We start from the raw sequence: 20747 nt of genomic DNA, 5'->3' as shown, positions 1-20747 counted from the left end.
CCACTGACCATATGGAGGAGAGAAGAGATCTCAGAAGGTGGGGGTGGGGAGGTAATGGAAGGGTTGGCTGGCCAGGGGGTCTGGTGGGTGCTCCCTGGAAGGAATAAGGTTAAGATCGGAAAACAGGGAGCCTGCCTTGAATGTGGAAGAATTTGGGGTGATGACAAGACCCAAAGTGTGACCATTGGCAAGGGTAGATGAGAGGTCAAGGGGCAGCAAGGTCATCCTCTTGGATAATGGAGTCATGCAAGATTGAGCAAGATCTGGGTGAGAAGAAGACTGTGAGGCAAGATGGAAGCATGGCGAGAATGAGGTGGAGCGCAGCCCCAGGCGGGGAGGAGGCAGGACAGCCCAGTGGCTCCAGCCTCCAAAAGGAAGGGGGAAGGATCTTACAGGAGAAGATGGTCCAGAAGCAGCTGGGGAGCAAAGCTACCAAGCTCGTCTTTGTGGGAATCAAAACCACACCCCTTGAGAGTCCTCAGGGAAGCAATGTCCACAGGGAAAGCCAGTTTAGAAGAGGAGGGCCCAGACAGGGGAGGGACAAGGGACGGGTCAGTGACCAAGGATGGAGACCTCCTGGGTTTGTGCGCAGAAGACATGGGGCTGGACTCTGGGGACTGCCTGGCAGAGCCAGGAATGAGGGGTATGGCAGGTGCATTCCTCATGGTTAGTCTCTGGGGAGGGTGGACCCTGGGCCCAGTGGACACTGGGTGGGGAGGAGCCACACAGCAACCTCATAAGGAAGGAACTCCTGTTCCCATTTGACACATAAGGAAACGGAGGCACAGACTCATAGGTTAAGTAATTTACTCAAGGTCAGCGAGCATAACCACTTATTACTAAGTGATTATTACTAACTGCAAACCTGGGAGCAGAGTTTTGAGCCCTGTCGATCTGACTCCTAAGTGCTCTTGTCCATCCTGACTGGAACAGCCAAGGTGGGACTCCCTCCCTCCAGAGAAAAGAAAAGCAGCTCCTTTCCCCACCCCCATCTTAGGAAGGAGAGCGGCATTGCATCCTCCCAGCCAACTTTGGTGTTTCTGACCACTGGAAGGCCATTTCCCCCCAGCGCCCTGAAAAGGGGTGGGGGCTGGCAGCAGGCTGCCTGCAAGGCCAGACCCTGAGCATTGAGGACATATCAGTGTCCAGTGGTCCAGTGGCCGGAAAGCATTGAGTAGAAAAGGAATAGGGGTGACTATGGTGGCCCACAGGATGAAGTACCAGGCCCTGCCCCTCCCCTTGGTTTCCCAGAGTCCACATAAACCCCCAGGTGGGGTCAGGCTCCCTCTTCATGGCTAAGATTGGGTTTCTTCCCAGCCCTGGTGAAGGAGAAGAGAGAGGTCGAGCCAGATTTGAGGTGACTCAGTAAAACAAAGGAGCGTGGGGGCTCCTGGACCTGACTTGCCTGCCCCACTGAGTTCTGAGCTCCTGGAGGCTGTGGGCTTAGCAATTCTTGGATCCCTCCAAGGCAAGCCCAGGAATTCATCCACAGCAGCCAGTCAGTATTTGCTAATTAAATCTGGGGCCCAGCCCGGGAGCTCGGGGCTGTGGAGCCAGACTGTCTGACTCTGAATCCCAGCCCCACACTGTGCTAACTTTGTGACTTCGAGCATGCCCTGCTTAACCTCTCCAAACCTCAGTTTCCTCACCTATAAAATGGGAGCAGGGCCGAGGCTTTGCGCTTGGTTTAATGCTCTGGTGCCCCCATTTTGAAATTCTTAACGCAAATTTAACAAGGGCCCCTGCATTTTCATTATGCACTGGACCCCACAAATTCTGTAGCCAGTCTTGAATGGGAGTAATATTATTATCTACCTCAGAGGGTTGTTGCAAGGATTAAATGAAATAATGTTCCTAAAGTGCTTAGCACGTGACGAGTGTGCAATAAATGGGAACAACCGCCCACTGTTCCTTGCTATTGTATCATCTCCAGGGCCCTGTGTGATGAATGAAATGATCGAATGAGTAAGAGCCTGGGGAGCATCGGGAAGCGAAAGCGCCAGGCAGAGGGGGCTGTACGGAAAGTGGGAGCATTTGGTGTGCCCCGCACTATGAAGCAGTTGTTTCCACAGCAGCAGGTGACTCGCGTTGGGGTCCAGACCCGGCCGCCACGCCCCGGGGCCACGCAAAAAGTCCTCCTGGTGAGAGCTGAGGACGTGGTTCCAGTCTTTATTACGAGGCGTGGTCTCGGTCCCTGGGAGGTCGTCCGTCTCTAGCTCCTGGAGCGGCAAAGGTCTGCGGAGGCCCGGAGCAGCATCTTTGCAGGCCTCGGGGCGGGAGCGGGATCTCTGCCGGTCGGAGCTCCGGGTACCAGTCCTGGAGTGGCAGCCCCGCCCCGCGCCGGTCCGCGCCGTGGGGGCGGGGCTCGCGCGCATGCGCCGGCCGGCCGGGGCGGAGGCGCTCAGAGGAAGGGGTTGGTGCTGGCCTGCGGGGGCGGGTGGAGGGGCCCCGCCGACCCCGACGTGGGCAGCAGCGGCTGCTGCAGGCTCGCGGGCGGTGGCGTGAAGGCGCCGGCCTGCGGGAAGACGCTGACCGAGGCGGGGAGGGTCACGCCGGCTGGCACGCTGCTGAGCGGGAGGGGCAGGGAGGCGCTGTAGGTCATGGAGCCCGAGGGCGCCCCGACTGGCCCGCCCGACGCCAGGCCCAGCGCCGGCGACCCGCTGCGCATCTGGTTCAGGGTCGGCCTGCCCTGCTCGCCCCCGCCGAACGGGTTGGTGGGGGACGGAGCGCTGAGTCCTGCGGAACGAGAGGAGGGGGAGAAGGTGGTTGGAGCGGGCCGGGAGGCAAAGCCTTAAAATGAGAGGGGGTCAAGATCTTGGGTCTTAGAAATAGGGAAAAGAGTAAGTTTCAAGGGCAGGGGCCGGGCTTTAAAAGGAGGGTTGGAAAGAGAGCAGGGGCCTGCAATGTTGAGACCTGGCAGAGACGAGGGAGTGTCCTACCTGTCAGGAAGGGGTTCCGGGTCTTTGCAGCCTGGGGCATCTTGACTAATGAGTCTAGGTTGACCAGAGAAGAGGCTGAGGGGCCCAGGAAAGACTCAGGAGTCCGGCAAGCTCCGGCCTCCTTACTGGGCTGGGCTAGCGCTTCCTCCAGTGCACCCAGGTCAAAGGCATCTGGCTCCTTTGTGCCATTTTGCTTGGAACTGGGGATGGGGTCTCCAAACAGGTCCAGCTCTGGAACACAAATGATAGAGCTCATTGGTAGAGAGGGATTGGTCACTGTGGGAGGAAGAGGGCCGAGAGGCCAGTTCCGGGTGGGCCCCCATTCCCCAGAGCTGCATCATCCCCTGCCTCCTGCTTACCCACAGGGCTGCTGGGCTTCCCAGAGGGCAGGGCCTGGGCATGCTCTAGCCCTTCCTTGGTCTCTGTGGATTCTGGAGGTTTGGCAAATGGGTCAAAGGTCGAGGTACCACCAAGAGCTAGTGAAGGAGGAAGAGGCAGATGAGATGGCCTGGCGAAAAGGCTAGGCACTGGACTGACCCCTTTCCATTCAAGCAGCCCTGTTAACACAGACGGGATCTGCTGTCTAGGGGGAGTCAGCAGTTCTCCAGCCCTTTACCCACACCCTCTGGCCCCCCACTTACCAGGTTTGTTGGAGGTCTCCACCGAAGGCCCCCAAGGGTCAGCGCCAGTGTTGGGAAGTTTGTGGTGGGGGGACTTCTGTGCCCAGGGGTCTGTGCTGGGCAGTCCAGCAGGCAGCACTGGGGTCCGGCCCCAGGGTTCAGAGGAGGAGAGCACAGGGGGCAAGTCCCAGGGCTGGCTTCGGGACAGGGCACTTCCCGAGGGGATGGGAGACCAGGGGTCTGCAGAAGGCCCCCAGGAGGAGCCACTGGGTTCTGTGCTTGGCCTGAGACCTGAAAAGGGAACAGTACAGACGTGACCCCAGGCCCACGCTTACCCCCAGTCCAGGGCCCTTCCCAGTTACCCAGACCAAGTTGGGAGGCCAAGGGACCCATTTCACAGATGGGTCTCACTCAGGATCACCCAACAAGCTGGATCCCATTTTCGGCAATTTATCCCAGGAGCCTGGACCCCCAGGCATGGGCAGCTCAGACCACCTTCCCAGTCAGGGACTGGCCGGGGCAACAAGTGAACATCTCTGAGTTTCCCATGAGCTGGGCTCTTCAGATGTGCTCCCCCATCCCTCACTATGACTCCATGTCACAGTGGAAGCTGAGGCTCAGGGAGGTGAGTGACTTGCCCAATGGTCCTCAGCTTTGGGGAGGGGCGTGCCAGCAAGTGGCTGGGAAGGAAGGGGCTCTCTGGGGCTAGCCTGGGATCCTCTTGCAGCCCTGCAAGCCCACCTGGGATGTCCCATGGGTCAGCAGAGCAGTGTGTGGAGGGCGGGACCGGGGCGGCTGTGAAGATGTCCGCCAAGTCCAGGATGGAGGACTGTAGAAGGGAGAGGCAACCATGGCTCAGAAGTGGGTGGGGGCCCAGAGGAAGGGCGGGCCCTGACCTGTCATCCTAATGTCAGCTCATTCTCTGCTTTATTCATTCCACAAACATCTACTAATGATCCCTCACCTCTTTACAGTGCTTTCCAGTTTATAAGATATTTCCTCATCCATTTAGTGCCTGATTTTCATAACAACCCTGTGCAGTAGGTTGGGCAGGTAGTGGTGTGCCCATTTTACAGATGCACCAACTGAGGTCCAGGCAGAGGGGACCATTTGCCTGAAGTCACACAGCCAGGGAGAGGCAAAGCTGGGACGGAACCCAGGCCTGCCTGACCCCTTCCTCAGTTGTCCAGCTCCTTAGACCATCGGTGGTAAAAGACAAATTTTATGACAAAGCTACCTTCATAAGTCAGTGTCCCAAGAGAAATTGGCCACAGCAAACATGGGCAGGAAGGAGACAGAGACACCCCAGGTGTAGCATGGACAGCTTCGGAGGATGGTCTTGCTCCCAATAGCTAACCAATCCCTCCTCTTGGAAAGTATGTGTATGAGCCCAAGATGTTTTCAGCACCATATGCCTGAGTCTAGATCCACAGTATCACATAATCCTAGAATGTCAGATCTGGAACTGTCCAACAAGCCCACTGTACAGAGAAGGGAACTGGGGCCAAGACAGTGACATGCCCTGAGTCATAAAGTAAGTGGCAGCAAATCCAGAACCCAAATCTGGGGGTCTCAGATCAAGATTCTTTGCATCCCACTTTGCTGTCAACTCAGTCATCAGCCCATGCAGTATGGGACCAGGGGCTGCTATACCCCCTCTACCCTCATTTGCGTTGAATAAACACTTAAGTCGTGCTTACTATATACCAAGCACTGTTCTACACTCTTTACAAATATTAACTCAATTCATCTCCCAGGCTCTGTCAGCCCACATGCCCCAGCACCCCCCTACCTGGCTGGTTTTCAGCTTCTCTTCCTTCCTCTCTTCTCTTGCGGGCTCTCTGTCCTGCCAACAGCGGGCTGCGGCCTCAGCACCATTGGCCGTCGGGGAGTCATCTCCCCGCCAGGACCTCACCTCCTGCAGGAGTGAAGAGAGCATGAGCAGCCCAGGCTGGCCTTGAGGCGACCTGAGCTGCAGTCAAGAAGAGTGCAAGGTGGGAGGCGGCCGAGAGGTTAGGTGCAGCAGGACCACCAGGGAAGCAGGAGGAGCCTGTTAGTGCCCGGGTAAGCACCTCCACCAGCACCAGCACCAGCACCAGCACCAGTCCAGGAGGCTCGGCCCACTACCTTCTCATGCTCCTGCTGGCTCAGGCGCAGAGCCAGCTGCAGCTGCAGGTCCTCATCCCTGTGGGAGGCTGGGGGGACTGGCTGCGGGGGAGGAAGAGAGGGGTGAACTTGGCCCAGCATGCCCACCTGTGCACTGAAGGGCAACATAGCCCTGTGCAGTGAGGAGGATGGAGAGAACGCCCACCCTGAGTGGGTGAGGGCAGCCTGTCCTCAGAGAGCAATGTGGGTGCTGCTTCTCCCTGCCTGGATCTGAGATGCAGCTTAAAAATCAACAAGATTGATCCTTTTCCTCTGAGTCCCCTGAGTGCTCCCCAAGCCCTGCTGTGTGAGGCCCCGCTGCTTCTTGTCCGGTCTGCCTGGATCCATGGAGGTGAGGGCAGAGAGGATGATATCAAGAGGGCTATCGCTGCTCCCCAAAAGGACAGCTCATGGGGGGCAGCATATCTCTCTGTCTCCTGTGCCTGTTGGCACTTGTCCCCTTTGCCTCCATTAAGTGGCAGCAGCCCCACTGGACCCATGTGTACCCCTGACCCACTACACACTCACTGCCCTTTCTAGGCCGGCCAGAGAGGACAGGAGGCGGGGAGGCAGCCCCTGCGGGACAATCCCAGGGCCCTGTGCTTTCCTTGGGAGCAGGCCTAGGGCTTTGGGGCCCAGAGTAGGGAAGCCTGTTGGGTATTCGGCAACTCTCCTTCCTTTTTCAGTCTTCCAGTCCCCTCCCCATGCCACCCCAGCCGGTGGGACCTCCAGGGGCTGCCCTCACCTTCTCGGCCTCCTCACGGCTCATGGCCAGGGCCAGCTGCAGCTGCAGCTCCTCTTCTCCTGACGTCTGGGGCCGGGCCTGCTCCAGGTCGGAGGTGTAGCGGGGGGATGAGGAGGAGGCTGCAGAGGACCAACATGGCCATAATCACACAGGTGCCCACAGGCTCCCTCCCACCCTGCCAGGAAGCCAAGGAAACTGAGGGGGAAGGGACAACCGGCAGTCACGGGCTCCTGGGGCCAGGCAGTGTGTGCCTGCATTCTCTGTAAGGTTTCCCATTCCACCCAGGAGAGATTCCAACTCCTCCTTTACAGATGTGCAAACAGCTCCAGGGGTGCCTGGCCAGGCTCCTGCAGCAAGACTTGAACCCAGGTCCCCCTACTCCAGCTCCTGGACTCTTCTAGCTGGGTGCCGTCCAGCCTGGGGTCAAGTAGGGGTGAGAGGGTCAGAAGCTCCATTCAGTCAAGGTCACAGCCCTCTAAGCCCTCAGCGTACTGTCAAGAGCTTCATGAAAGGAGGGCCATTCTGAGTATTCCTTAGATCAGGGAAGCCCCCACCGCTGCAGGGGCGGGATGGGGGTGGAGTCAGGAACTGCTCTGCAGCCGCTCCTGTTTTCAAGGGCAGTGCCCTCAAACGGGGGGATTAAGAGAATGCCATGTGCTGTGTGTCCAGGCACAGGGCCGAGGGCATTGCTGGGCCTGGTCTCATTTAATTCTCACATATAACAAATGAAGTAGGTAAGATTATCCCCACTTTACAGATGAGGAAACTGAGGTTCGGAGAGGTGGTTGTCCAGATCACTCAGCTTGGAAGGAGCAGAATAAGGAATGCTGCTGGACTCCAGAGTCTATGCTTCTACCACCAACCGTCCGGCCGGACAGCGAATTAACGATAATAACAGCTATATGATAACATTACTGTGTATGCCGACTTGTTAGGCACCTACTATGTGCCCACATTGTGACTTGCACGGCACATTCCTTATCTCCCTGAATCGTCACGACATTCCCCAGAAGGAGGTGTTATTGTCCGTGGCTCAGACATGGCTCAGAATTGGAACTCAGGCCGCCTCCCTGTCCCCAGCCACACCCCCGAGGCCCACTCACAGTTGTAGGAGGAAGGGGAACTGCGTGAGCGGCCGTAGTCATCGCCATGGCGGCGGCTGAAGCCCAGCTGCCCGCTGCCGATGCCCGTGCCCTCCAGCGCCATGCGCTCCTTGGTCTTGAGGGCGTGGGTCCGCTCCTGCCGCAGGCGCTCCTCGTCCTTGAGCAGAGCCATCACCTGCTTGACCTTCTCGCGCACGTTGACGCCCTGGTCCTTGCCGTCGCGGTCGATGTACTGGAAGTCCTTGAGTGTCTGGATGGTGTAGAGGTTCTCGCGGCACTGGTGGGCCACCCGCTCGGAGCCCGTCTTGAGCAGGTAGTCCAGCAGCGTCAGCGCCTTGTACACGTGCCGCCAGTTCTTGCCGCTGTCATTGAGCCGCCGCCACAGCATGCCCATGACCTCGGCGAAGGCCACTGTGTTGAAAGTCAGGTCAGCAATCTCCGACATGAGCGAGCTGGGCGGGCCCCACGGGTCATTGCTGGTGGCCTCGCGGACCTTGACCTCTGCCTCAGAGTAGTTGTGCACGATGTTCTTTACCTGGCGCCGCAGTGCTGAGGTCGTCATGGCTGGGGACTTGGAGATGGGCGGCCCCCGCCCCAGCCGGAGGTGGAGGGCCGAGGGCCACCGTTGTGAGATCACAGTCTGCAAGGATGGGCCGCGGTGCTCTCAGCAGGGCAACTGTGTCTCTGGGTTCCACATGGGTCTGAGGAAGAGAGGGTCAGGAAGTCAGAGGCAGTGGCCCACCTCTCTGGCCACTCAGCCCCCAACCTAAGGCCTAGCCAGGGTGTCCCCACTGCCAGGAATAGCCTTCAGCAGGCTCTTTTTATTTTTCTTGTTATTCAGCAGGTTCTTCAAGCTTTGCCTGCTCGTTTATCTTCACAATCACACGACAAAGATGCTATTATTTTTATCTCCATCCACAGATGGGGAAAGTGAGGTCCAGGGAAGGATTAAATGACTTGTCCAAGATCACAGAGCCGGCATGTGGGGAGCCAGGATTAACCTAGGCAGAGGCACCCCACAGTCCTTGCCCTTAGTGAGGGACGTGAAGGTGACCCCAGGAATGCCTGCTCGCCTCACTTCTTCTTGGCTACCTCTCCCGTTTCTGCCAGGATCTTGCTTAAGACCTATCCTTTCCAAAACTTCTCAGTGCTCACTTACCTCCCTTCTCACATTGTTAATTTTTGTAGCTTAATTCATTCAACACCTATTTCCTGGGGCCCTCTCTGAGCCAGGCACTATGCCAGGCACAGAGCAGAAGTCCTGGTCCACCCACGTTTAGTTGAGAGGGTACGGACAATCACAGTCCAGTGTGGGAGTGCAGAGGAGCACAGGGGTACCCAAGCTAGGAAAATCAGGGCAGGCTTCCCAGAGGAGGTGATGGCTGAGCTGAGGCTGAGATCCAAAGGGAAGGGTGAGGAGGAGGAGTGAGGCAGCAAGGAGGGGAAGGGCAGCTGAAAGGGGATACTGTGAGCTGGGCCAGAAGGCAAGAGAGGAAGGAGCATATGGGGGAAGCTGCGCCTCAGAGAGTTCTAGCCACCACCACCCAAGTTATACACACAAGAACACTGAAGCCAGAGAGGGCACATGGCCTGCCCACAGTCACACAGCATGTAGGTGGCACAGCTGGGACTAACACCTAGGTCTCCAGGAGACTAATCTAAAAGTTATTGTCAGTGTCACCAGTTTTGCAATTAATTCATCTGATTGCTTTATTGTCTTAGTCCTACCTTCTCAGCCAGAACGTGAGCTCCCTGAGGGCAAGGCCAGTCTGGGCTCCCCAAACTCCTGGCCCTGGCACATGGTAGACCTCTGACACCCCAGCTGAGGGAGGCTTGGGCCAGCCCACTGCCTCCCTACAGCCTCAGGACCCGGCCACCTGCTGAAAGTAAACCCAGGCCCATGACAGAGAAAGGGTCTCCAGGGCTCTACCAGAAACCCAAACCAGAATCCCCCTGCCACGGCTGTTCCTCTGGCATGGGCACACGCTGGCATGGACGTACACTGGCATGGGCACACATGCACACTGACTGGACCTGCAGAGCCTCCACTTCAACCACCAGCCCGCCGTGGAGATGGTGCCTCTCAGCTCTGCCCTGAGACTCAGCGGGAGAAGGACCCTGTCCTGCCCCACCCCCCATCTCAACTCTCCCTCCACCCAGCCCTCCCAGCCTTGGGCTCAGTTCAAAGTGGCCCCGAAGGCCTTGGCAGGTTTCATCAGGGCCCGGGGGGCTGGGGAGAGCTTTGCCCAGAGGATGGGATCCCGAGGGAGACCAGGTGGTGTGGAGAGCGCCCATTGAAAGTGCTGCCTACCTTCTGTCTGCTGTCTCTCTGTCCGTGTCCGTCCAGCCGGCTGGTGACAGGCCCTCTGTGGGCATGCCCCCCCGCAGCCAGCACTCCTATAACTCCTGCCCTCCCCCTCAGTAGTGACTCAGACCTGCTTTACCTTCCCGACTGGTAGCGGGTGGCAAGTCAAGATGAGAAATAATTCTGCCCTAAAGCCCGCCCCGAGTGTATGCTCCTCCCAGTGCTGGCCGCAGAAACCAGCAGAACCAGTCAGGCATCAGGACTCCACCAGCAGCCCTACCTGGGCCGGCTCCCTGGCCCTCCTGCGTGGCCTGGGGTGGTGGGAGGGGGCCCTCCGTATGGGCCCTGCGGCCCTGCCTGGACTTTCCTCCTAGAAGCTGGGCTCGGAGGAGACTTCCCTGCACACCTCTCCCGGGGCTGGGGGAAGGAAGGGGTCAGAAACACCAAGGAGGTGCCTCCACCTCCCTGCCCTGAAGTTTGAGGGGCCAGGTGAGGAGGAAGAGGGACCCGGTGAGGCCAAGGGAGCACCGAGGGGAGAGAGAAGGAAAGGAAGGAACGCGGGAGGGAGTGGCTGGGAGCGCTGCCAGCGGTGTTAAAGCAAAGGGTTTTATCGAACACAATATGCCCAGAAATAAAAGGGAGTGAAACAGAAACCCAGCCGCCGATAAGGCAGCGGTGGTGGTGGCGGCAGTGGCAGCAGCAGCAGCAGCCCGGGCGGCCGGGTATGGAATTACTGCAGTGACCTTGAGCCAGACCCTGTCAGGTGGAGGGAAGGACACTGAGAAGGCAGGGCCCAGAGGCCAATTCAGAGACAGGGGGAGGGTGGGGAGGCAGGAGGGCAGTGCAGGGCAGAGGAGGGAGGAGTAAGCTGGGGCGATGGGAGGAGGGCCAGCCGCCAATGGGATGGCCATGGGGGGCCGGAGTCTCAGTCTCTCCTAGATATAGGATCCCGGACAAAACTGTACAGTGGGGAGGGGGCTGCTCTTCTCAGGGCCCACAGGACGGGGGACGGTCAGGACTAAGGAAGCAGATCGCATCCCTAGAGTGGGGGTCCGGGGAGATGGAAAGAACCCAGATCTGTCGAGTCACGTGCATGAGTTCGTCCAAAGTCTGTGTGTGCCCCCACAGCGCGCACCCCTCTCGTCCTCTGCCCCCACATGAGGTCCAGCAGGAGCAGTGGGGGGAGTGGCAGTATCCTACCTCCTGTGGGTGGAGGGACATGCGGGAGCTCTGGCTGAGCTGAAGTAAGCCCTCAGGTAGCTGTGTCCTGCAGGGCACTGGAGTTGGGTAGGGGCTGCCCTGAGGCTAGAGGGGCAACAGGGCCTGAGGAGGAGGAGTGGGCAGAGAGGAGCAGGAGTCTGTGGGGAATGCCACCAAGGATGTTAGTCCCCGGATGGGGAGCGAGCCCCCGAGTCCCTCTTCCTGAGTGCTGCAGGCAGGAAGCCTCTAGGATCCTGGATGTCCCTGCCCTGCTCGCCCCTCTCCCTGAGACCTGGGTGGGAGACAAGCCGCAACCTTCCATGCCTTCCATGCCGGGCACCACCGTGGATGGGAGGGGCCAGCTTACCTCCGGTGCAGGCTCCCTTGGCCCCAGCCCCGGGACCCTGAGCAGCCTCTGCAGTGACCCTCCGACCTGCGCGGCAGGAGGACGGCACAGACTTGGGGGCGTCCCAAGAGCCATCCACCACGAACCCTCGTCCTGGAGACCCGCCCTCTCCTGTGAGGCGCAAACACCCTCGGAAGGGCGGCCGCGGGGTCCCAGAACAGGCTGCAGCTCTTCCTCTGGCCGGCCTGCCTTCTCGGCAGGCAGCACTCAGCACTCGCAGGAAAGTTGCTCAGCTGGCCGGGCAGGTCTGCCTCAGCAGTAACAGGACACAGGAGGACGCGCAGGGCATGTTAACCCCTTCCTGCTGGCTGGGCAGCCGGTGGCACCTTCAGAGGTGGGAAACCTGCCTGCTGCCAGTTCCCAGAAGATGCAGATCCCAAAGGAGCCTGTGCCGGCGGCCCACTCCCACGCTGCAGGGAGTTAACCCTTCCCCTGCCTCCTCAACAGGAAACGGGGCCAGGGGGGCTCCAACACCCATCTCACCCCACCCCCTCCCCTCTGGGCCAGGAGTACCATTCCCTGGGGCTGGCCCTTTGATGGAGTTACTGCCTTCTGTGGGCTTCCAGCTGGCCCCCTCAGCCATCCTGGTGGGGGCATCGGGACTCCAGGCACAGCCCCCTGACATGAGGACTGAGTGCCCCACTCACTCAAATCTCCTCCCACGTCTCAACTGAGGGATGCTGAAGGCCCAGGAGGTCCTTATCAGAAGCACCAAAAGCAGAACTAAGTGGGAGGGAGGCTGTGGCCACTCCCCCGTCTCCCATCCACACCTCTGCTGCATCGAGACTAAGGCAATAAGCTCACCATTGGCAAAGTTGTTCTTCAAACTCTGGGAGTCTTGAGCCCACTCTACACAGGAAGCCTGGCCCAGAATGATGATTACTGACAGAACAATTATGGTACTGAGTTTGAGCTGACAGTGCCTTTCTTTCCAAGAGCTGTCTCTTACCTGCTTCGCATTTCTCTGAGCAGGGAGAGACTATAAAGTCCAGAGGCTCTTTTTAAGGCAGAAAAATGGTTCAAGGAGGCCTGATGGTTTGACATGAGGAGAGGAACGAGACAGACTAAAATCCAGAATAATGACCTCTGGCCAAGGGCAAAGGGATCAGGCCTCTAGGGTTTAGGAGTATGGTGAGCTTGACCCTCAGGGACTAGGACAGGGCCCTTGGAGCCAGCCCAAGTGGGAGGCTCTCAGGGAGCCAGTCCCATGGGATCTAGTTCTCCTAGTCTTACACTTTGTCATACTTGGTGATGACACTTGGGGAAAACCTGCCTCCAGGAAGCATGATCCCGAAAGTGTGGGCCAAGGAAGGTCAGAGGCAGGGACCACAAGGGGTGACGCTGTCTGTCCCGTCACCTGATTCATACCTTGTCCTGCTACCAACTTGCTCTTCCAATCATCATCCCACACATCACCTCCCAGCTGTGTTTCTCTCTCCTCCTGTTAGATGGCTCCAGGAACTGGGAGGAGAGGAAGCTGAGGGCAGGTGGGACACGCGAGGACCTCATCAAGATTTGACATTCAAGACATGGAGGCATAACGGAAGTGGTAGGAAGATAAAAGTTCTTTATTGATTTGTTTGTTAACCAGTTTCACAGAAGGCCGCTCGGGCACACGGGTCAGGGTCACAGAGGAAAAGCTCCCCGACATTCTTCATGGGGCTGAGCTCGTCAGCCAGGATCATCAGGTCGGTCACCAGGGTGTCCAGCAGCCCGTAGACCTGGAAGAATGGGACAGACGTCATGGGCAAAGGTTCGCTCTGTGGAAAGCACTCACACAAGGGAACATTCACCAGGCTACGAGGGTGGACATGTCTACACCACGGAGAGAACAGCTGGCGAGCAGAGAAACCAAAGTTGTGAGTTTCTGTAGAACTTGCATTTTTGCAAATAGTCTTATTTTTTGAACCAGTCTCGGGAGGTAATCTCCACTGGCCCCTTGGACATGTGGGGACGTTAGAGCCTAGCGTGGTTAAAGGGGCAATTCCAGGGACACCAGGGAGCATTTAGCCCCTTGGGCGGCCCAGTTCTCCCCTGGCCTCCTGGAGGCCAGCTTTCCTTCCTGTGAGATCACAGGTCCACGGATGCAACACCTTCAGGACTGTGCCCCTCCAGTGGGGCTGGAACACACAAGCCGCGGCAAGTTGATTCCTAATGACAAAGAGCCAAGGAAGAGTCTGCCCCGTGGGTCCTCAGGGCCCTGTGATCACTTTCTAGGCTCCAACGACCTTCAGAAATCTCAGTGATGTCACCAGCAGCAAATGGAGCTTCTGATCAGATGAGACCCAGAGTGTCACCACAATGCATGATGCAACCCCAGCGACCCAGCGGTCCACACCAGAGGAAGACAAAGCACTGCCAGGAGACACACTGATGTATCGAGCATGGCTTTGTGGACCTCCCCTCCAAAACAAACAACAACAAAACACCCCTGGGTGAATCTCCAAGGACCTACTGCTTAAGAATATATCCTTATGCAGTCTCTCCGGTATTTCAAAACCCTTACGCTTGCTGGAAGTTCAGTCTACACAGTGTTCCCCCAGGGAGGGCATCTGCCAAGACACACCCAATGCAGAGAGGCAGTGGGAGCAGCAGAAAGGCAAGGACTTAAGCGTAAGCCAGGTCATATCACTCCTCCATTCAAAACCCTGTGTGACTTCTCATTTCATTCAGAAAAACCCCAAGTCCTCACAATGGCCTACAGAGCCCCACAAGACCTGCTCCCTCTCAGAGGCCTCTCTGCCCTCTTGTCCTAGCCCACTCCCTCCCCTCATTAGCTGCTCCCTCTGCCTAGGGCATCCTTCCTCAGATGTCCACAGGGCCACCCCTCACCTCCCCTCAAATCTTTGTCTGACGTCACCTTCTCGAGGCCCACTTGCCCCGGCTCGGGCCTTCCCATTCCCCGGGCCCAGTCTCTCTCGTTTCCATAGTGCTCATCGCCTAACATACTAGATGCGTTACTTATGCATGAGGTCCATCTCGCACACGAGGATGCCCTTCACAAGGGCCGCTCTGCTTCCATCATGGATGTGGTAGGCTCTTATCACTTGTGGAATAAACGGGCTGAAGGAGGGAGTGGAGGAAGGTGCGCAGGGCAGTGGGAGCGAGGGGAAGGCTGAGCGCTGGGCTCCTGCCCTCACCTCGGTGTGCAGCCTCTGGGTGTATTTCTCCATGACCAGGGGATCGATGGGCTCATGAGAATGGGTGGTGCTGTCAGGGGCAGGGTCTTCCAAGGAAAACCTGTCCCGACTTAAAGATTTTATCGGTTTCTTGTCATCCTTTGCCTTGTGCTTCTTGCTGTTTAACCGGTCCTGCTTGGAGAGATGGAGACACGCACAGTCTTCGACAGCTCCTGAGGGAAGTCCGGGACTTCCTCAAGAGCAGCGCACGGGAGAGCCAGGGCAGCACGCTGGAGTGACCGCCCACCTTCCACAGCCCCCCGATGCCCTCCCCAGCCCGCCCCAGGCCCAGACCATGCCTCTTTCCCCAGCAGCTTGGCTCCTTTTTTATCCTCTTTGTCTTTGATTCCCAACTGCTTCTTTTCCTGGGCTGCTGCTTTCCGGTCCTCCTTCCCAACTCTCCCGGCAGTCACCTTCACCTCCATGACAGGAGGCGATTTCCAATCTAAGGAAGGTGAATGGAAGACATCGTGGCCTGTGGCCCAGCTGACCGCACCAGCAGGAGTCGGGACAGCAAAGGGTCTTGAGCTGTCAGTGCTCCCAGCAGCTTTGAGAGAATTCCCACAGCCTGAGAGTAAAGCCCCTGGGTCAGCCGCATGGCCTTGTGGAACAGGACTGTGGGACAGGGGCGGGAGGCCTGGGTCCTAGTCCCAGCTCTGCACTCCCCCACGTATGGCATGGACAGGTCATTTAACTTCTCTGGGACTCCATCTGTAAAACAAGGGAACTGAACTAAGGTGATCGCTAAGGTTGATTCTGGATCCTAAATCCTGGCAGCAGATAAAAGAGTGGCAGGGGCCTTCTCCATGGATCAACCTAATGGAGGTTCCACCACAGGGGTAGAAATGGCTGAGGCGCCACTGCTGTCTGGGCAGAGGGATAGTGAAGACTCCGCGGAAATGTGGCTGCACAATGTCTGACCTTGCTCATCTGGTACGTCCAAATAGGTGGTCTCCTTCTCAGGCAGGCCCAGCAGAGCCCTCAGCCACAGGGAATGGCTCACCAGGCTGTCAATCACATCCCGCCACAGCTGCAAACTGGAGGGCAAGACACAGTGGAGAGCAGCCGTCACCCCTCACTTGCCTTTGAACCTGCAGGGGCTTGGGTCCTTCCCTTCCGAGATGCTAGTGCCATGAACTGCCCTGGGAACACCATGGCCCCGTCCAGCCAGCATCCTCCCCGGCACCTGTGCAAGCATTCAGATGGGGATCTGGCTTCTCTCAGGCGCAGCCAAGAAAAAGTGGCCAGGGACCAGGGTCGGGTCAGTCTAACTGCTAGCTTGAAACCACAGCTAGACTTGAGTCCAGCCTCACTGCAGGGGCCGGACCTTGCCCAAGATTTCTAGCATGAGGCTCCCAGGGATGTGTTCTGAGGGCCTTGCTGAAGGTCCCCAAGCCTCTCCAGGCAAGTTCCAAACAGGCGATGGGAAGGCTGACAACCGAGAAGTGAGGCTTTCCATGGAATATGCCCCACTTCTCACTGCCCTCTGGTTTCTCCTCTTTTCATTCCTCTGCTCATTGGGAAGGAAAAAGGAAAGAGGAAACATTTTTAAACAGACTAGGTGCTTACTGTGCTGTGACTGCTCCCCTGACAGCAGTAGGGGCTGTGGTGGGTGCCAGGGCATGGACTGTCTGCAGCGTCCTTCAGCAACCTGAGCATAAGGGGAGTCCTGGGACTGCCTGCCCTGATGCTACACAGGGGAGGAGATGGGGCTGGTCTCCTGGGGGGGCACCTACCACATCTGGTACAGGAAGTCAGACTGCAGTGGCCTCTGTTCCTGGCACAGCTCCAGGGCTGCTTTGTTGAGCCCGATTAGGGCATCTTCTCTCTGGTTCTCCTCAGGGAGTGCCATCACCACCTGGCCACAGGATCACAGGGACCATGGGCAACCATTCTGCCCAGGACACCAAGGGTCCCTGTGTCCTCTAGTGACGAGCCTGGTGCAGTGAGAACATGTGGCAAGGAGGGGACACAGCCATGGAGAGTCTGTCTGGGGTGCCTTCTGTGGGAACCTGAGACCTCCCTCAGAAGTTGGTACCCACGAACTCCTTCTCCAAGGAATGCCAGGCTGAGAGAGGGAGCCCCTGCTGCACAGTGAGCTAGGTCCCCGAGACGAAAAGAGATGAACCAAAAGGTGGCCTTCTCCAGGCCCTGAGGTTTCGCTTTTTTGCCTCTGAGGAGGAGTGGGCTCTGCTGGGGCCCTCCCTTGGTTCAGGACAAGAGCACCAGCACCCGGCTGAGCCAGGGCCATTCTCCATCAACCCCTTCAAGGCTCGGGAAGGCACCTTTCTGAAGTCCTCCAAGCAGAGGTTCCACTCAGCTCGGGGAAAGCCATCCAGCTCCCACGGGCTCTTGGCGCTCTCCAGGTCTGGACTTCCCTCTACCAGGAGCTCCTCCATGATGCTCTTCCGTGGAAAATTCCTGGCCTCCAGTCCGGTCTTCTGGGACCTGAAAAAATCTCGGGAGTCCTCCTGCCAGGGCTGTTGGGATTCCAAGACTGGGATCTTAAAGTTCACTGAAGACTCGACGTTCAGTGAGGGCTTCTCCAAATAGGCTGACTGGGCCATGGCAGCCCGGGCCTTGGGGCTGAGGTGCTCCTCGCTCCTGGCCTCCTTGGCCTTGGAAGGCGAGATCATGTACTGGCGCCACAGCTGGTGCAGGTTTTGTACCACTTGGTGCTGGTAGTGCAGCTGCAGCAGAGGCAAGGGAAGACATGTGATGTGGCGGCCGGAGTGTGGGGTACCCAGAGCCCGAGCAGCCCTGCTCTGGTTTCCCATTCCCTCCAGGGCACACTGATGGGGGAGGCAGGGAGGAAGGCATCAGGAGTGGCTGTGGCCAGAGGGGCTTCCCACTTCTCCTTCAACCTGAGCATCTCCAACTTAAAGCTTTTTTACATTTGGGCTTCCAAGTAAGACAAGGTTTGAATGAAGGAGCGTGCCAAGCTCTGTTCTCTCAAGCATCCACTTACTAGCTAAGTGATCTTGGGCCCTATCTTCACCTCTCTGGGCCTGTTTCCTCCATGTGAAATGAAGATACAAATAACACCCATCTCACAGGCCTGCTGTGAGGGGAAAGTGAATTACTCATGGAAGATGTTCAGAACGGGTCCTGGCGCATTTCAGGTTTGCTACTGCTTTCACCCATGGCACACAGGAGGGACGGGGGCCGGCGCTGGGCCTGTACCCGAGGATTCCTATGGGAGAACAAGTCCTCCTCAGTGAGATAGGTGTCCACAGGTGACTGCACACGCTCCGGGGTCTGGATCCCCCTCAGCAGCTCCTGCAACACGCTCTCCACGATGGTGACTGCTTCATGGGCAGCCAGCTTGTCCTGGGGAAAGGAAGGCGGCTCAGGCTTTCAAAACTCATGCTGCATCCTCGAGGGGAGCCATATCCCTTAGGACTTTGTGCCTTCCTAGGGGTCAAGTTGCTGCCACTGTCTGTCTGGCACACACACCCCCCTATTCCAAGACTCAACACCCCCTGAATCTCTCCAGACATCCTTGTTCCCTAAAAAAGGTTGAAAGGATCCAGGGGAGGGGCCAGTTCCGGAGAGGCTGCTCCCTCATGGAGCCAGGTCACACAGCCAGCCTCTCCCCCAGATCAGGAAGAAGGGCAAGGGGCAGGGGCCACAGGATTTGGGCCCTGCTGAGAACACGGCCTGGCCACCTGGTCAGTGCCACCGAAACAGCGAAGGGACTGAGAGAGGCTGGTCCTATAGTCAGTGAGTAAAGTAGACACGACGCTCATCAAAGTTACCTTTGGTCACTGTAGACTCAGGCCCAGCTGACTTATGTTTGGAGGCCACAATGAGTCAAAAAGCACAGCCGCAGATGGGCAGCTGTGAACTGACTGGGGCCAGCAGGTTCCCAGCTCCCACCTCGCACTCACTCCAGGTCGCCAGCCACACTCGTTAAATTGTTCCCTCTAGTTTTGCCTGGTTTTGAAGTCTTGCCAGTTAAATAGGACTCCACCAGCGAGCACCAGACAGCACTGAACAAATACAGTGGCGGCGCGAAGGGTCATCTGTTGTGTTTGCACTCAAGTACTTCCACACAGTCTGCGTCTTAAGGCCCAGTCTCCTTTCTCTCTAACGCAGTGGGGGCCATGCGTGGCAGACCTCCCAGCTGCCCCTCCCCCTACCTGCCCACCCATCTTTCACATCACAAAGCCCTGGGAAGAGTTGGCGGACCAAGAACAGCTGCCTGCTTGCGAAAAATTCACCCCTTAGGCTGGAAGAAACAAGACCCCGGCGGGCAGTGCCAGGAAGAACACTAGGGTGGCCTATCTGGTGTCCAAAGGGGCCAAGATCCTGAGTCCCTCACCTCCAGTGACTTCCTCTCATCCTTAAAAATGTCCTGGGCCAGGGAGACGGCGTGGAGATTGACCTGCAGAAGAGCACCTCCCAACAGAGTAGGGTGGGTTCCAAACTCCCAACATTCCCTGAAGATCCCGGCGTTCAGAGACTTGAAGAAGAAGGTGAAGTTTTTAGTTTCTCCAGGCAGAATCACACCTGAGAGGGACAGAGACAGCAGTTTTCACAAAGCAGGAGCTAGCTGAGCCCCAAGCCTGCAAGTATAACGTTAACTGAGCCCCAAGCCAGCACATATAAAGTTAACTGAGCCCTAAGCTTATGCAGACACATGTAACTGAGCCCCAGATAGGGTGACCAACTGTTCCGGTTTTCCCAGGACTGAGGGGTTTCCAGGGATGTGGGACTATTCGTGCTAAAACTGGGAAAGTCCCAGGCAAACAGGGACAGCTGGTCATCCTACCCTCAGGCCTGTGCATATAGGTCCCTGAACCCCGAGAATGCTCCCTGGTAGCTCACCTCCCTGTCTTCTTAAGAGTTCAACCGTTCCCCAACAGACATGAACAGGTAGGAGATGACACACTTCAGCATAGAAATGGGAAGGATGAGGTGGGGAAGAGGGGCTCAAACTTGCAGGAGCTGGGCATTAGCTGGACTATGGCTTCTCACAGACATTGAGGGCAGGAGCGGGTGTGCAGGGCAGCTTCTCCTAGGTACCTTCCCGATTGTCAAAGTAAAACCGCTGCATCCTCTTTCTCTTCAGGTCTTGGAAAGAGTTTGGCTGGGCCCACCGCCGCCAGTCGTACCAAATGGCCACAGTGCCATTATTGACCACAGTTAGTTCCGAAGATGTTTTCTCCCCTTCTAGAGTTTCAAAGGTCATGCGGACAGCAATTCCGACATGCTTCTGGGGAAGGAGGAGGTACGAGAAAGGTCTCTGAGGGGGGCCCCGGCCTAGGCTGACCAGCTTATCCTGGTTTGCCGGGACCTTCCTGGGTTTTGTGCTGAAAGTCCTACGTCCCGGGCCTCCAGGGCCTGGCTGCTCTCAGACAGTGTTATCATTCCCAAGGGTGGCTGTCTCTGAGGCACCATCAACATAAGAAGAGGAGACAAACATATTTAGTATCTGATGAACATTTCTGCTCCTTAGCATCTGAAGAATATTTTAGAACCTTCCTAAAGCCACACCTGTTTGAGAAGGTTTGCTTATTTACATGCTTGGGGCTAGGTACAAACTGGGTGACTTCTGACACTCTTTTCAGCCTTGTGAGTTTATTCTGGCTCAAGTTAGTGTTTCTGTTACCATTTTCAGACATGCTGAATGCACAACCAGATGAAAATGCAAATAGGAGACCGTGCAGCCTCCTCGGGACCCCCACGGTCACCTTGGGATTGCCCCACGAGGGAGGCCCTCCCAGCAGGCGGGTGAGGGTGACAGTTTTACCTTGTCTTGTGGGTTCCTGCCTCTGATCCAGCACGCTGGCTTCCCACAGAACAGCAGAGAAGGGCCGAGAATAGGCATGGGGACCACATCAGGGTAACTGGCTAAGTCGTCTCTGTAAGAAAAACCAAGGACTTGTTTTCCCTGAGGCTGCCACAGTCTTGCCACATGGAGCCCATGGAGGAGGTCTGGAGAGGTGATTGGCTCTGCCCTCCAATGGAGTGTCATCAGCCCCATCGAGCTCAGCTTCGTCCTGCTCCATTCCTGTAGGTGGGAGGTTGCTGGACACACAGAGACTCTTCACGCAAAGCCATTCAGTGTGTGTGGTACTGGGAACTTGGAGGTGCCCTGTT

At 57.4% G+C, this 20747-nt stretch overlaps 2 protein-coding genes across 14 annotated transcripts in view; both read right to left on the bottom strand.

The window, feature by feature from the left end:
* Positions 1-790: 790 nt before the first annotated feature.
* On the bottom strand, positions 791-11841 carry EPN3 (epsin 3). Of its 8 annotated transcripts, none has more exons than XM_023652746.2 (10): positions 11425-11817; positions 7553-8253; positions 6450-6568; positions 5687-5767; positions 5352-5477; positions 4301-4388; positions 3581-3850; positions 3299-3496; positions 2940-3170; positions 791-2736 (listed from the first exon to the last, which is right to left on the bottom strand). In XM_023652746.2, exons 2-10 carry the CDS (start codon positions 8112-8114, stop codon positions 2402-2404), a joined length of 2010 nt encoding a protein of 669 aa, XP_023508514.2. In that variant the 5' UTR covers positions 8115-8253; positions 11425-11817; the 3' UTR covers positions 791-2401. The 8 variants fall into 8 exon arrangements, with proteins under 8 accessions (XP_023508514.2, XP_001502875.4, XP_070082390.1 ...); XM_001502825.6 differs by having other exon boundaries at positions 3299-3415; positions 11425-11698; XM_070226289.1 differs by lacking the exon at positions 11425-11817 and adding an exon at positions 9864-10024 and having other exon boundaries at positions 3299-3415.
* Positions 11842-13010: 1169 nt separating this feature from the next.
* The window catches only part of MYCBPAP (MYCBP associated protein), a 34219-nt gene continuing 26482 nt past the window's right edge, over positions 13011-20747 (bottom strand). For 4 of the 6 annotated variants that reach the window (XM_014741142.3, XM_023652744.2, XM_070226287.1 and 1 more), the window contains 10 exons: positions 20398-20509; positions 19671-19860; positions 18967-19154; positions 17826-17972; positions 16928-17332; positions 16379-16500; positions 15564-15679; positions 14942-15087; positions 14604-14774; positions 13011-13184 (listed from right to left, as the gene is read on the bottom strand). In XM_014741142.3, the coding sequence (XP_014596628.3) occupies positions 13047-13184; positions 14604-14774; positions 14942-15087; positions 15564-15679; positions 16379-16500; positions 16928-17332; positions 17826-17972; positions 18967-19154; positions 19671-19860; positions 20398-20509 (1735 nt within the window). In that variant the 3' untranslated portion in view covers positions 13011-13046. Of the gene's footprint in view, positions 13185-14603; positions 14775-14941; positions 15354-15563; positions 15680-16378; positions 16501-16927; positions 17333-17825; positions 17973-18966; positions 19155-19670; positions 19861-20397; positions 20510-20747 lie in introns of all 6 variants that reach the window. The other 2 variants (XR_011422962.1, XR_011422961.1) reach the window with 1 other exon arrangement.

The sequence above is a fragment of the Equus caballus genome, chromosome 11 (genome assembly GCF_041296265.1).
Source record: "Equus caballus isolate H_3958 breed thoroughbred chromosome 11, TB-T2T, whole genome shotgun sequence".
NCBI classification, from domain to species: domain Eukaryota; kingdom Metazoa; phylum Chordata; class Mammalia; order Perissodactyla; family Equidae; genus Equus; species Equus caballus.
Note: the sequence above shows the minus strand (reverse complement) of the source record. Positions and strands in the feature narration are given on the sequence as shown.

What these genes read in the sequence shown, in the direction of transcription:
- EPN3 (XM_023652746.2), bottom strand. Translation starts at nt 8,114, where the DNA reads ATGACGACCTCAGCACTGCGGCGCCAGGTAAAGAACATCGTGCACAAC. An exon ending in AGAAGCTGAAAACCAGCCAG is followed by an intron (nt 4,389 to 5,351) that starts GTAGGGGGGTGC and finishes TCCCTTCTACAG; the next exon opens with TCCTCCATCCTGGACTTGGC. An exon ending in TGACCCATGGGACATCCCAG is followed by an intron (nt 3,851 to 4,300) that starts GTGGGCTTGCAG and finishes TTCCCTTTTCAG; the next exon opens with GTCTCAGGCCAAGCACAGAA.